The 16858-nt window shown below is 38.6% G+C and overlaps 1 protein-coding gene across 5 annotated transcripts in view; it reads left to right on the forward strand.

Moving 5' to 3' along the window:
• Nucleotides 1-16858, forward strand: part of Vit (vitrin) — a 106861-nt gene that overhangs the window by 21009 nt on the left and 68994 nt on the right. For all 5 annotated transcript variants that reach the window (XM_074049504.1, XM_074049502.1, XM_020170123.2 and 2 more), the window contains one exon: nt 7532-7597. In XM_074049504.1, the coding sequence (XP_073905605.1) occupies nt 7532-7597 (66 nt within the window). The remainder of the gene's footprint in view (nt 1-7531; nt 7598-16858) is intronic.

Genomic DNA, 16858 nt, shown 5'->3' on the forward strand with positions numbered 1-16858 from the left:
ATTGTGGAAAATTGTATAGCGATTTCTCAAAAAAAGTAAAAATAAAACTACTATATAATCCAGCAATCTTACTTCTGATTATACACCCAAAGGAAATTAAATCAGCATTAGAAGAAAGATCTGCACTACCATGTTCACTGCAGCATTATTCACAATAGCCAAGATATGAAACCAACCCAGTGTCCATCCATGGGTGAATGAAAACAGCAAACATGATATATATGCCTACATATAGCTACAGTAATAATTGCATTTGTGACATGAATAAAATTAGAGCCACTATACTAAGTGAAATATTCCAGACACAGAAAGACAACTATCATATTACAAACTCCTGAAGAAAGAGATCAAGGAAGACTACAGATGATGGAAAGACCTCCCGTGCTCATGGATCAGTAGAATCAACATAGAAAAATGGCTATACTACCGAAAGCAATCTACATGTTTAATGCAATTCTCATCAAAATCCCAATGGCATTCATCACAGAGATTGAAAAATCTACCCTAAAGTTCATTTGGAAACATAAGAGACCGCGAATAACCAAGGCAATACTCAGCAAAAAGAGCAATGCTGGAGGTGTCACAATACCCGACTTCAAACTATATTACAAAGTAATAGCAATAAAAACAGCATGGTACTGGCACAAAAACAGACATGAAGACCAGTGGAACAGAATAGAGGACCCGGATATGAATCCACACAACTATACCCACCTCATTTTTGATAAGTTGCCAAAAATAGACGATGGAGAAAAGACAGCCTCTTCAACAAATGTTGCTGGGAAAAATGGTTAACGGTCTGCAAGAAACTGAATCTAGATCCATGTCTATCACCCTATACTAGTATCAGCTCAAAATGGATCAAGGACCTAAATATCAGACCCAAAACTCTAAAGTTGCTACAGGAAGGAGCAGAAAACACTTGGAACAAATAGGTATAGGCAAAGATTTCCTCAATAGAACCCCAGCAGCCCAGCAACTAAGAGAAAGGATGAATAAATGGGACTTCATAAAATTAAAAAGCTCTGCACTGCAAAAGAAATTGTCTCTAAACTGAAAAGGCCATGCACAGAGTGGGAAAAAATATTTGCCAGTTATACATCAGACAAGGGACTGATAACCAGAATATACAGGGAACTTAAGAAACTAAACTCTCCTAAAATCAATGAACCAATTAAGAAATGGGCAACTGAACTAAATAAAACTTTTTCAAAAGAAGAAATTCAAATGGCCAAAAAACACACGAAAAAATGCTCACCATCTCTGGCCATCAAGGAAATGCAAATCAAAACCACACTAAGATTCCACCTCACTCCTGTTAGAATAGCCATCATCCAAAACACCACTAACAACAGGTGTTGGCAAGGATGTGAGGAAAAAGGAACGCTAATCCACTGCTGGTGGGAATGCAGCTGGTGCAACCACTCTGGAAAAAAATTTGGAGACTTCTTAAAAATCTAAACATAGACCTGCCATATGATCCAGCAATCCCACTCCTGGGGATATATCCAAAGGAATGCAACACAGGCTACTCCAAAGGCACCTGCACACCCATGTTTATTGCAGTGTTATTCACAATAGCCAAGTTATGGGAACAACCAAGATGCCCCACTATTGATGAATGGATCAAGAAAATGTGGTACTTGTACACAATGGAATTTTACTTAGCCATGAAGAAGAATGAAATCTTATCATTTGCAGGTAAATGGATGGAACTGGAGAACATCATTCTGAGTGAGGTCAGCCAGACTCAGAAGACCAAAAATCATATGTTCTCCCTCATATGTGGACTTTAGATCTAGGGCTAATGCAGCAATGTGGTTGGACTTGGATCATATGACAAGGGGAGAGCACATGTGGGAGATATAGGAATAGGTAGAAAACTCAGAACATGAAAGTGTTTGCTGTCCCCACTCCAGAGGAACTAATACAGAAACCTTAAAATGACAGAGGTTATCATGAGCAGGGGATCAGGAATCAATGTAAAGATCAGTTAGAGTTGAATCAACATGGGTCGTAACACATGGTTACATGAAAACACTGTTAGGAATCTCTCTGTATAGCTGTCCTTAACTAGCAAAAACGCTTTGTCTTCCTTATTATGCTTATGTCATTTCTTCAACAAAATTAGTGGTAAGGGCAGAACAGGACCTGCCTGGAACTGAGAGGGGGAGAGGGGCAGGGGGGAAAAATGACCCAAACAATGTATGCACATGTGAATAAATGAAAAAAAAAAGATTCTAAAAAAAAAGAATTTTTACAGTCACTGCCATAGAAGCAGATAGCAAAACAGTGGTTATCAGGGCCAGAGGGAAGGGAGAAATGGGAGGTGTTGGTTAGTTATAGGTCAAAAGTTCTGAGAGTTTAATGTATAACATATTGAGTATCTATAATGCTTATTCTTGTATTGTTTACTTGAAATTTGCTAAGTGAGTAGAACTATAATGTTCTCAGGAACACCTGTATGAAGTGATGGATATGTTAGTTAGGTTAATTTATTCATTTCACAAGGTACACATAGGTCAGTTACACCTTAATAAAACTGGGGAAATAATAAATCTCTCTACTGATGAAAAATGAAAGAAGACTCTTACTCATGAATTCCTCTAAGTCTTCACCTGTCTGCAACCTTGGCATCTCTCTCCTTTATCCTCTGGCCAGAACCATCTCCTTAAGTCCCCCATGACTGGCCCCCTGCTGGGTACTGTGACAGCCTCCCTGCCACAAATCTTTACTCCTCCCCTCAGTCTCCACTATACCCCTAATCATCTCCTTAAGGCCCCTGCATGATCATTTGACTTAAACTCCTCAGTATTTCCCCTCTTCCTTTGGGATGAAGTCTAAGTAAAATGCTCTGCTTGAGAGACCTTCATGATGCAACTCTGGCTGTCCTCCCCAGTTCTCATGTCTCACCACAGCCTCTGCCTTGGCACCGAACTTCTAATCTCCCTGAAAGCTGTGGCATTTCTAATTCCCAGGTTTTTGAACATGCTACTCCCTTTCCCAGAACATTCTTCCCCTCACTGTCACACACTCACATCTTCACCAACTCATTGGGTCCTCTAGGAAGCTTCTCTCTGTCCACCTCCATTAGATGGCCATCTTCTTTTTTTTTTTTTTAAGTTTTTTTTCTTTTATTTATATGTGCATACAATGTTTGGGTCATTTCTTCCCCCTTCCCCCCACCCCTTCCTTTACTCCCCACCCCTCTCTCTCCTCGCCTACCACCTCACTACCAGGCAAAAACTATTTTGCCCTTATCTCTAGTTTTGTTGAAGAGAGAGTATGAGCAATAATAGGAAGGACCAAGGGTTTTTGCTAGTTGAGATAAGGATAGCTATACAGGGAGTTGACTTGCATTGCTTGGTCATCTTCTTAATATGCTTTCTTGATGTCCTAGGAGTTACTCTCATCATGGTTGCATTTTTGTCTCAACATTAATCCATCCTCTAAAATCTGTAAAACCATTGAGGATAGGCACTGTGTCTTACTCATTGTAACTCCAGTGTTCCCACATATCATAGGCACTCAAATGATTGTCATTAGTGATGCCAGATTTTTAAGGTGTCAGATCCATCCAATGATCACCTAAACTTTCTAAACTCATGCCAATTGCTTAATATATAAACTGATATATATACTTACTGATACATGTATATATATGTCAGTTAGCATGTTTGTTGTAGATATCTTCAAATGCATGATAGAATTTTGTGCAACTATCTTTGGAACCCCATACACAATCTGCATGCTCACTTATGGGGAGTAGGTAGAATAAAGAAGCTGAGACTGTTGCTAGAGAACTTGCATTCTAATCCAGCTTCTCATCCCAAATGACTAAAGATTTAGCCAAGGTATTGACCTTGACCTTGATTTCCTTTGCACAAAATAAAGGGATAATCTCAAAAGTTCTTCCTGGGTTTAAAATTGTATGACTTGAAGCATAATTTTATGTTTTATGTGATTGTAGCAAGTAATTTGTCATACCTTTGCTATGAAGCTCTGATTTATTTGATGATAAATGTTTCAGTGAGTACATAATCCCAAATGAAAGCATTAGGGAAATTTGAATTGTTTTTAAATGACCTGCTTTAGGAATCAGTTTTCAAGAAGGCATTATAGATGCTGCCTGTATTAGGACATCGAGGGACTCTACAAAGATCTAACAAGAAGTTTCTGGGCTAGAATGAGACATTTCTATAAAAGTTGTAGGCTCACAAGTCCCCATTTTTGATTGTTGATTAGCTGTCTGCCACGTCCTGCCTTTTCCTGAAAATAATTCATTACTGACTAGAAAACATGAGCAATAATTAAACAGATTAAACATGCCAATAATTTTAAGAAGCACTGTTCATTATCATGAGTCTATAACACTGGAGAGTCAACAATGAGTGAGACAAATGACTCACTCTGACTACAATATCACCAAATTAGAAATAATTTAATTATGTTGTCTGGTTTTATTTGTAAAAAGAAACAGGCTATATAAAACATATTTTATATATAAAGAATATAATATAAAAGGGGAAAATAAAAAATAGAAATCACAATTCCACCATTATTAACATTTTGGTATATTGTTCCAGTTATTTCTCTACATATATTTTAACTTTGTCAGAATCATTCTTAAAGTCAGACCTGAGCACTTCACAGGTAATTTAATATTCTTCTACACATCATTTGTAATAAATGCTTAGGATTTCCCTATTGTTGGAACATTTCTAACATTTCATTATTTCCAGATTGCCATTAGAAATGCTATAATGGGCATTTTTTACATAAATCTTTCTGATTATTAATGAATATAACTTGGGATGTATTCCTAGGAGTGTATTTGCTTAGTTGAAGAATATAATAATTAGGGTTCTTGAAAACTATTATTGAATTGCTTTCCAGATGGCTCTGCCTGCTTAGACTTCACCAGCAATGCACAGAAATTCACTAACCCCAAATCCCTGCCAGGATTAAGTGTATCTTGTGTTCCATAGTTACTGATACAATATGATTTTGCTGATGTTTTTGTTTTAGCTTGCATTTTAAATCATTAATGAATCAAACATTGTTTAAGCTTATTCATTAGCATTTTCTCCATTTATAAATTATTTGTATGGTCAGTTTTTTTTAATTGAATTTAATTACACCTCAGATATGTTAACTATACTTACCATCACACCATGAGAAAGACAGTGAAATATAGAACTTTTTATTAGAAAAAGTCATCTTAATGTTTAATTTTCTTGAAATTTAAAGCACTACTAAAGATGAGAATTTTTTATGTTATTAAAAATTGGAACACTAGTTTTTACAAAATTGATAAATATTGTTGCAGAGTTGGTAAATCATGATTTCCTTGAAACTTTTAATTTTTGGCTTAATTTCTTCAAGGTTTGTGGACAGTAATGGCCTCAGAGTAAGTTATTGCTAGAAAAAGAGGCTGACCTTTGGACCTTTCTGCTGCTTTGCACAGGGAAGTGCAATCTTACATCCATCCATCTTCCTAAGAAAATTAATGCAAAACTGATTTTCTTCTCACCCAAGTTCAACACACAATTCACCATTTCCAATGTAGCAAAAGAGTTCTTGCCGATGAGAAATGAAGTCTTGCTTCAGGGCACAAGCGCATGTGCAGGCCATATTGGCCAGTCCTCCTGAAGGAGGGGACTCTGGGGAACTTTAATTAACAAGCACATAAACTGAGGGGAGGGCCTGGGTGACCCATGGACAATAATGACCTTATTAACACTGCTGGTAAATTGAACTAACTATGCATGTTTTCAGCTTGGAGGGTCTTAGGGGCCCAAACAAGTAATGGGGTGGTCTTGCTGAAATACTTGCACTTCTAATGATACCAGGACTTCTAAAAACTCGTCAAAGGCACACAGGCCCACAGGACAGTGTTTGGTTTCTTCTAAGCATTGATACTCAAATTTATTATTTCACTTACTCCTACTTCACTTGCTTAATTTTTTCTATATACTTACTTAGCATTTGTGTTAAAAAATAGTCTAGGATTCTAGATATTTATTTTTGCACATAAAATGAAAATGTGGTCTTTGTACAGAGTTAAATGGCACAGAGACTACTATAAAAATCAGACCTCCAGGACACTCACACCCACCCAAACCCCAGAAGTAAATAACACCTAAAAAATGTCAGCCTTCATTCTCCCTGGCGGTAGTCTCAGCTCTTGCTCTGCACTCTTTCATGCTTATGTTCTTGTAGGACGTGGTATGTCAACTGTCCACACCTCAACTAGTGCAAATGGTCAAAATTGGGGATAATTTAGTGGCTGCATCTTTGGCACAGCTTAGCTAGTCTGGGGCTTCTTTTCTAAGAGCACTAATTCCATTCGTGGCAGCTCTAAGGCTGCACCTTCTAATACCATCACTTTGGATGCTAGAATTTCAACATAGGGATGTTGAGAGGACAAAAATATCCCTTCTATAGCAGCAACATAATCATAAGTTTTCTTACACATTGGTGACATTACCACCTTTTCCATCAAAAATGCTGCTAGTTCAAGAATTCATAAGTCCATTTATACCTACATTGAGCATCTGTGTTCTCTTAAAAACAAACACACAAGCTAGGAGGACAAGTGCCTATTTTGATCACTTCCAGAACCCCAACTCCATCCAGAAAGTGAGTTTCTCAGAAAAGCGGCAGAAAAGTAAAGCCCATGCCACCCAAGGGTGGGTGAAGTAGAAGAATGCCTGGAGAAGAGAGAGGGAAAAGCATCACTTGTCTATCTTCAGGCAGAATTAGTATAGGAATGGAAAAGTGAGCATTTTCATACATTGCTACTTAAAAAATTGCCATCAGAAATTGCATTAAAAGTTTAAGTGTATATAAATTTCTGATAAGAGATTCTATTTGGAAATATATTTTAAGGAAAAAATAATGGATCTGTGCAAAGATAGAACTATTTATATTAAATGAAAGATTGGTTAAATCATGATACATCCATGCAGTACAATACTTTGTAGGTAGTTAAAATTATTGTGGGAAGAACATTTAATGACAAGAAAAAATTTTGGTATATATCCTCAAGTCAAAATAAGTTGTAAAACATTGTAAGCAATCTGAGTATGACCAAATGTTTATGAATACATGTATACATATAGAAAAAGCCTGGAAATTGTATTTCCATTCATTCATATTTTCTGTACTTTTTGTGTTTTTTATAATTTTCTAGGACCATGCATTATTTTTGCAATAAGCAGAAAAACAATCAATATTAGTTTTTAAAAACACAAGGCTCGAGTTCATCTTATGTTCTCAAAAAGAAGCCCTTTTTAACAGGAACTAAGAAAAGAACACAAACTGTACATCTCATTTCCTCAATCTTCACTTGATCTTAGCCAAAAGGCTGAGAAGTAAACCCCCAATCTTAATATAAGGGAAAATTAGTTTCATTAGTGAGAATACTTTATGCATTGTCAAAACAAATATAGAGGTCAAAAGAGAGAAAAATGTTTAGGTGAAATAACATCGATTAGTTTTTTTTTTAATTTTTATTTCCTTCATGTAGTTTTGCTGGTGACTGGAATACATTCAAATAAGGAAATGACAAAGAAGATTAAAAGGCCCAAAAACAGTAAGTAAAATCAGTGGTAAGCCTGTCTCCCATGTGAAGGGCTGATGCACTTGTTTTAGAGAATAGGGAAGGTGGTTTTAGTTTAGTTTGGGTTAGGTTGAGTTTTTGTCTCTATCTCAGTTGCTTTGCACTTCGATTAAATAGTGATGGGTCTTATTCATCACCTACCTCTTTTGAGAAAGCATTTGAGATAAAAGTCCTGATTTTAGAGTAAAAGGTATATGGTTCTGCAGCACTAAAAAAATTCAAATGCACATACAAAGACCAGGGAACACTAGTTCTCTATGGCTAAGCAGAAATAAGAATCTCCCTACCATTGAAATGTTGTCTCAATTTCCCACACCAGAAAATTCAGTTTGGCCAATGCAAAAGCCCAGCAAATCTGTCCACCTACCAGCATTCTCTGGAATCAGAAGGTAAATCTCATAGAAAAGTCCACAAGATTTCACACTCAGTGGAAAGAGGAAAAATAAATTTCACTTTGGGATGGTGTATCAATTAAGATTAGACAATAGAAAATAAAAAATAATTGTCACTTACATAAGACTAAAATTCACTTCTCTCTCCTATAAGTATAGTCAACCTGTGATTTTATGAAAACTCCAGAGATGCAGACATCTATCCTATAATTCTGCCACTCTCAACATGGCTCCCAACTCATTGTCCAAAATGGCCACCCATCCCCATTCATCATTCCATTCGGTAAGAATGGGTAAAGACTCTCTCTAAAGATATGTCAAGAAAGTTGATTATACTATGTCTACTTAAATACCATTGGTCAACAGTTGGGGAAAGTCAGAAATGTCTTGATTTCAAATATCCACATGGTTCACTAAAAGTAAGAGATTCTATAATTAGGAAAGAAGGGAAAAATGGATATTGGAAATAACTTCCAGAAAAGTACACAGATAGAAATACCACACTCATGTATCAAGAGTACACTGGGGTATCTGCATTAAAATTTGTAGGCTTGATGGAGGCTTGAGTTAAGGTGTGTTTATAAAGGACCATAAAATAAAGGCTTTAGATATGGTCAATGTTCTGTGCTCTCCTCAACTGAAACTCCCTTTATACGCATTAAACTTAAATGCCCTGAAATCAGCAACATTAATAATTTGAAATGAGAGAGATTTGCTTCACATAACCACTCTTTTTTTCTTCTGTACCTTTAAATTTTCCATGTGGGATTTCCTGTTGAAATGAGACTGAAAGGACAGCCACCCACAGTCTCCTAGGCTGAAATGCTAAAAAAGAATCAGCTGTTTATTTATTCCTGTCAGGACCCAGAGCCAAGAGGACTAGCTCCGGGCAGATGTGTGTTCAAAACAATGATTGGGTTAATATGGAGACAAATGCAAGTGCGAATTCCTTTGGGCTATTTCCAGTATCTTCATTAACAAGTATACAAAAATCTTGAAAAGTTCCATGATTACCATGACAACAGTATTCAGTGACTATGAAAGTCTGTGCTAAATGATCCAAGGCCAAACCCCTCTGAGAGACCTCAGATGGATTGAATTTCTGATATGCTAAATTCTAGTTTTATTCTCATAATCTCCCTAGTGATGCAGCACATTTGAACCAATAAATGCCTGAGGTTTTTTCTCTAATTAGAAACTCTGGCACAATCATTAAATAAAGCGGGGAGATAGAGAAAGATACAATGAAGGTAATAGGATATTCCCAAATCATGGAGATGTCTGATTCTTGATCTCAAGAGTATTTCTAAATCACAGTAGATAGCTTGAGGCCAAAGTAATTTTCATTTTTCCCATTCAACATTGTCTGCAGCTGGGGTAGGTGACCGATGGCAGGCAAGGAACAGCATTTTATCATTCAACAACTATTTATTAAGTGCCAGGTGTGATGTTAGGCACCCAGATAGACAGCAATCGAGACTCACACTTTGCCCTTAGGATTAAATCATATGTAAGTGCTAGGACAAAAGGTGTTAAAGGTACTCTGAGAGTATGAAGAAGAAACTGTGTATCTGGGAGAACTTCCTGGAGAAAACGACACACCAACACTGATAAAGCCAAATAGTGAGTAGTAGTACAAGCAGAAAAAATAAGTCATGCCCAAGACCTGAAGAGTAGAAAGAACTAAAAACTCATTCGATTTGGCTGAAATGTAGACTCCAAGTTGATGTTGAGAGGCATGATGGAGAGTGAGCAGGCACCAGATTGTGAAGGCTTTACTACTGTGTTTGGGAATCTGGACTTGATCACGAGGCAATGGGGAGTATCTCAGCACAGGTTATTTTGGTTGCAATTAACACAAATCCAAGCCCAATTTGCTTAAGTAGAAAGGCAGATTTGGGGCAGTTTGCAAAAACCAAGGCAGTAAGCACAGCCCGAATTGGTCTCCAGATGGAAAGGTCGCAAGAACCAACACCTCTGCTTCTCTCTGCACATCTGCCTCTATCTCTCTCTCTCTCTCCTGATCCCCAAATTCTGGGAGAGAGAATATGATTGTATCAACCTAGGCTGCCCAGAGTCCAGCCCTATGTGTATGGTTTTCAGGGGAAATAAAATAGCTGGGGTTGCATTAGAAAATGAAACAATCCTGACGACAACAATAACAGCAGCAAAAACCTGTGTACTGGGATATGAAGAGAGAAAACAGAATGAAATTGGTTAGTGAGTAAGCATTACAAGTTTACCTGCTTGTATAGGTAGCACAAAAGTGTTTATGAAGTCTGGAGAGAATGTCACACAAGTGTGTATTAGTAGAGTAGAAGATAAAGCCATTACAAATTCTCTTGTCTCCTCAAGAGAGGTCAATGGATGTGCTCTCTGCTTGTCTTCTGTGTACCTAGAGACCCCCTGAGCTCATTTTAGATGTAAGTATATAGGAATCCAAAGATCCAAGGAAGCATTGCACTGCAAAATCCAAAGGTTGGCCTTTTATCAACCTATAATGTCTTCAAGGAGACATCCTAAGAGTAGAGCAGGGAGCAGGGACCTCCGTCCTCATCACTAAACAAAGAATACCTGACCATCTTGCATGACTGAGACCTTAGAATCTATCCTATGAAAGGATTTTGAACATAAGTGAAATTATAAAAGCAGGGTATTAAGGAAACCACTCTGGCCTCAATGTGAGAGCAGATTAGGTCAGTGGTTCCCAAAGGGTGGTTCTTGGAGCAGCAAATCAATATTTTATCCCATCTACCCCAGACCTCCTGAGTCAGAAACTATAGGGTTAACTCCAGCCATCTGTATTCCTCCAAGCTCTCCAAGTGATTCTGATGCTTCATCAAATTTGAGAACCTGTGGATAAGAGAGAGCGAACCAGTATTAGGGCTGCTCACAGATATGAATGTAAAATCATCTAGATAGGCCCTGTGTAGGGCCTTCTCACCTCTCTTGTGGAAGTCCTCAAATTTTACAAGTGTTTTTGCAAGACTGAAAGTCTTCACCCTCCAAAGGATTAGAGAGGTAAAATAAAAAGGAGGTAATTTGGTAGTGTTGTTTACTAGACAATTTCCTCTTATACATGAGGCATTTTCCTAGACTCTTGAAAATTGAGTGTCCGGGACAGATTGAAAACTCAGGTCTGGGTGAGGTTGGTTAGACCTTTAGTGTTTTTCCAATGACTTCCTCCCAAGCCAAATAAACAAAGGAATGAGGAGTTGAATGAGTAAGAGCTGACCAAATAGGAAATAAAGTAGAAGAGAAATGAAGAAGGTAGGAAATGGAGAAGAGCCTGAATATCTTCTTTTGATGGAGCTTGAGAACAGCACCATACAAGTGTATCTATTCTGTTTACTCACTGGGTTACTATCACTCTAGGTAGTTAGGTTTCCTCCCTACTTCCCATGCTTTTCCATTTCTTTTTCTTTTCATCCCCTTTTCCTTCTTTCCATTTCTTTACACTTCCTATGTCCTCAATGGCCTTGAGGATGTTGTACAACTCCACAGGGGGCCCTTTGGACCTAGAAGTAGTACTGAGAGATGTTGAAAACGATGTGGCATGTATGAAGGCTTTGCAAAGGACAGTGTGAAGATAGAGCAGTAGGACTGATTCTCAGAGATACTCTCCAAGTTCATAGGTGGCCATTCATTCTAAGCCAATACTTTGCTTTCATATGAACAGTTGTATTTGGTACAATTTTATTTCATCACACTTGGCTCATTACATTACTTTATTTTTCCAAATCAAATTAAGTCTGACTCCAAACTGTCAGTTGCCAGGGGCAGAGGGTGTGGAATTCAAATACCATATTTACAAGGGTTTCCTCCCTCCCTGCTCCAGCCCCTAGAAGCATTTGTGCAGTCTAGAAGATTCAGGGAGCTCTTCTGAGTGGCTTAGCATCCAAGTCCATGTTATCTCTGGAAGGTAGGCAGCTCCACAATTTCCTGGGCCATGGGATCTTGGCAAAGGTGAGGAAACCCTGTCCTTAAGACTCTGGCCCCAAGAGGCATTGTACTGGGTGTTGCTCTGAGATAGTGCTCTTCCAAGGCAGCTGCTAGGAAGTGGGGACCTTCCCATCCACTCCCATCTTCCCAGTCTTGCAACATCATTTTTCTCTCTTTAGGCTGAGAGAACTTAATCTCCTGAAACAGAAGGGATTTAGAGATTATAACTTCCAAAGCCCAAAGGGAGGGTTGTCATTAAGCAGCTCTGCCTTCCGTCCCTCAACTTTGAACTCCAGCAATAGAACACAAAAGCGTGGCTGTCTTGTTAGAATACTGAAATAAAAAATACAATGAGAATTAACATGTTAATGACTTAATAAATTAACCTACTGTATAGTCCAAAGTAAAGTTTACCTTACTGCACTAATGAGAATTTTATCACTTTATTTTTAGAGGTGACTTTTTCAAGACTCATTTTCCTGATATGTTTCAGAGCCATAAATCCAACCCTACCCAGAGGCACCTTAGTGGTAGGTCAACATAAACCTACTGAAGCAGTTCCTAACAAATTGCCAAAATGTGGCTGTATTTTTCTTGGTTGTTTAAGGCTACAAATAATGACAGAAGGGTTATGGATTTTAATGGCTAACTTCATTTATGTGTAGGTTACATCTTCAAAACAGGCCTACTCTTCAACCCATGAGCCTTTCATCTCATATTGTAATAAACACAACCTATGTTTCTACATAAATTATGTGCCCCAGACTCTAGAACAATCTCTACCTGGCAGAGTGTCTGTGCTAAGGAGAAAAGCTTTTTAAGTTATAAAATCTCATCAAATGGCTTTTCCAAACATGAAGAAGCCCCAGAAGAACTCCAGAAGCAATGGCCTTAGTCCAAAGCAGTGTCAGGAGAGATAGCATTACACAGGTGATAGCCATGATGTTTAACTCCACACGACACATTCCTGGCTGCCCATCTGGAAGTCTCTGACTTTAGTAAGCATCCAAGCTTATACAAGATAAAATAAAAACATGACCCTGCCTGCATAAGAAAGCATTCCTGGCCCCAATTCCTATCTCCCCACCAACACACAAAACTAGGCTTCATGCTTCCTATGTGTGTGCTGCACTTCCTCTAAGCCTTACAAATATTGAGTGTTTTTATACAGTCTGTCTGCATAAAAACCAAAAGCACCACAAAGATATAATTAGCCCTCATTAGGTAATTGTTGGATGGATGGACAGACAAATGTCAACAGTACAAAATGAGGCAAAACTGTGGTAAATGCCACACAAGAATAACAAAGAAGGATTCTACAGTAGGATTCAGACTGGTTTTGTTCCAGTAAGCATGTACCCAGATATAAGCAGGAACGGGAATGTAGCAAGCACCCCACTCTCAATATAACAAGCACCATGGGCTTATGATTAACAAACTCTCCTTCAGAGGCCCCACAATGGGCAACATGTACCCATGCCCTGGTTCCTGGTCAATTTAGGTGGAGTTAAGCATAGACCCAAGAGTTCATCTGAATAGATTCCAAACAAAGGACCCTAATAATGATAACTTGTTGGGGGTAGTGTGTCCTTACCTGAACCACCTACCTCACTCCTGGAGGTGTTCTGTTGCCATTTAGGCAGCCAGACTTTGTGAACTGTCCACCTCACATCTCTCTTCAAGGACATACTGTTCCTTTAAAATAAAATCCTCCTTCTTTTCACAAAAGTCTCTCTACTGTACTTTCCTTTGCCTGTTTATTCTCCTTTTTCCCACCCCTGGGATGGCGCTCTAATTTTAGACACCACAGCCAAAGGACCAAGGTTATTTCAACACAATCACATACACACTGAAATCACTAACAATTTTACAAAAAAGCATTCAAAATAATACATGAGGAGCTGGATGTGGTGGTGTACATCTATAATCCCAGCACTCAGTAGGCTGAGACAGGTAAATCCTGAGTTTGTAAGCCAGCCTGGGATACATAGCAAGATCATATCTCAAAACAGCCAGCAAATGAGCAAACAATGAAAAAAGCAAATTGAATTTTACAGGCAAAGGTAGGAGGGAGGCATTTCTAGCTGGACTGAGCCCTGATTTGATGGGGAGCAAGTACAGCATGAAGTCAGGAAACAGTGGAGTGGGATGGTGGTGTTTAAGGGGAATCCTGGGAAATTCAGCTGGAAGGAGGGTTAGGACTCACAGGCCATGCTGATCTGAGAACTGTTTCTCTTACCATGGTTAGAGGGCAAGGACTCCTGAGGGTTTTCTAAACAGGAAATGTACTCAGACAACAACTGCAGACAACCATCAGCAGGTTGAACAAGGCAATGAAGCTCCATTCTGAAATATTTCCATTACATTGGAGTCTGTTGAAATAAACTTGACTTGTGGTCAAATGTGCAATCTCCATTCACGTAGTTCTCTCCAGCAAGTTAACCTTAATACATTATACAGGATGGAAATATTTTTGCAATCAACCTTGAGAGGGCAGATACTTCCCAGGCACACTGTCTTGAGCATGAAGAGCTCCTCGTTCTGGGACTTAGTTATTTTATGCATTGGACACTGAGAAAGAAAAATACAGTTCCGTGACTGGAGCATTTGGTATAGGGTGCATATGGATTCTTGAACAGTTTCACATGTAGGAATTTGTACATTATCTGCCACCTAGTGCCAACACCCATGTGTACCTGACACAGATTTCTGTGTGTACCCTGTCTCAGATCATGAAAAAGGAAGAGAATTAAATGTTTAGCCCTCCTTCTTATATGCAGTGAGAAAGAAAGCAGATTCTCTGTGTTGCAGATTTTCAGTTGAGTAAACTCTACCTTGACCAACTCACAGAAGCAACAGGAAAGCAAATGCAAGAGAAAACACATGAAAAGAGTTTCTTTGCAAGTATTTGGAGTGAATGTACAGATGCATGCATGTGTATACACGAACGTGTGCACACACATGCATACATACACACAACTGTTTACAGGAAAAATCCTGGTTGTCAGCAATTTCTGAATCCAGAAAAGCCCTCTAAGATTACACTAGACAAGAAGCAACTTATTTCCTCTTCAGTTCTGGAAGAAACAAGCAGGTAGAGCTGAAAAACTCTGGGTTAACAGCCAGAGAGCCTGAGTTTTGGTCTTGGCTCTGTCACTTGGTACCTGAGCTAGAGAAAGTCAACTTGCGTCTTTGAAAAATGGAGGTGATATGCCTTTTGGGATTTTGTAAGGCTCAGGTGAAAAAAAATGTGTGTTGAGGCCTTTTATAAATTAAAATGGGTTATTCATAGAGTCATAAACTTCTTCAACTGCTCAAAAGCCGTGATGCCACAGGTAAGTTACTGTCATCCAATCACTTCTTAATCACTGTCCATCCATGCAGTGTGGATAAAGGCATTTTCTCAAATCTGCAAAGAAACAATGATTAGAAGGATTTAAGCATTTTGAAACACTTAAAGCTTGAGCATAGAGTTGTGTGTCCTGTTTTCCCCGACTGTTACATGTATAGAGAAATGTTTTATGACCAACGGAAAGATTTCTTCTACCTAAATGCTACATATTTTCTTGGCAAAGACTTAGCTCAGGTAACAGAGTATAATGGTTTGGATTCAGACATATGGGATTCAGATCCAGCCCCACCATTGACCAAAGCTGTAATTTCATACCTCAGAGAGATATCATCCCAATGTTAGCTTGGCCTTCTTGGTTCCTCAGATGTTGGTTTAAACCTGTGTAAAAACCAGTTCTGTGAACTTCTTTAAAAGTCTCCCTATGATTTCTGAAGAATCATAGTTTAGGACCTCATGATTTTCTCTGCCTTTGTTTATGGCTCCAAGAAATTCCAGCAAATCTGACATTTTGTCATATTGTGGACCCTTTGCTGTAGAGTTTTGAGGACCCTCAGGAGGGGTCACCTCATGGTACATGTGACCTCCCTTCAGCACCTCACTCCCTGTCTCCTTCTCTCCCTTCCCATCTCAGGTTCCACCCTCCCTCACCTCACAACAAGCCCATTCCACAGGTTAGCTCTTCTTGCTTCTCTGAACAGTTCAGCCTATTCACAGGCCCTTGAAAGATTAAGGCATTTAAAAAAAAAAAAAAAAAAAAAAAAAAAACATGTGAAGTCCTAGAAAGAGTTCTAGTGAAAAAACTGTTCACATATGGTCATGGTAGGACTATGAACTTGTGTAGTTCCCATGTGCTTTGATCCCTGCTGACCTCCCAGTCCTCCTCATGGACCCCTTTCCCCCTTGCTCACTATGTGCTAGACACATAGGCTTTTTTTTGTTCTTCAAACCACCAAGCCCATTCCTACATCAAGGTTTTTGTTGTTGTTGTTTACCTTATTCTTCCTTCTCCCAGGCCTTTGGTGACTAGTACCTTGTTATCATCCATGAAACACTGGCAGATGTTAAGTAGAGGAGAGCACATGGGCAAATGCCATGAAGGTCTTGTAGACCGTTTAGGGAATTTGGACGTGTTTTAAGGGTAGTAGGAAGTCAATGAGGAATTTTGAGTGGAGAAATCCACTCAAATCAGATGAAATCTGATTATATTTTTAAAAAATCATCAAACCTGCTATTTTATTGAGAAAGGATTGAGGCAAAGTATAGACAAGCATGGAAGGAAGAAGTCAAACCAGGTGGCTATTGTGTTCAGACATGAAATTTCAGTGACCTGGACAAAGATGGAGGTAGAGAGAAATAGCCAATTTAGAAACAAAAACAACAGGGTTTTCCTAATGGATTGGTTTCATTCAATCCTTCATTCATTCAGCATTCTACTGAACATCAGTGACAAAATAGACACAAATCTCTGCCCTCGTGTTTACATTCTAGTTACCAAATGAAAATGGAACTCCAAGTTGGATCTTGAAAAGCTAGCTGCATTTAAACAGA

This window comes from Castor canadensis, chromosome 12 (genome assembly GCF_047511655.1).
Source record: "Castor canadensis chromosome 12, mCasCan1.hap1v2, whole genome shotgun sequence".
Taxonomy (NCBI): Eukaryota; Metazoa; Chordata; class Mammalia; order Rodentia; family Castoridae; genus Castor; species Castor canadensis.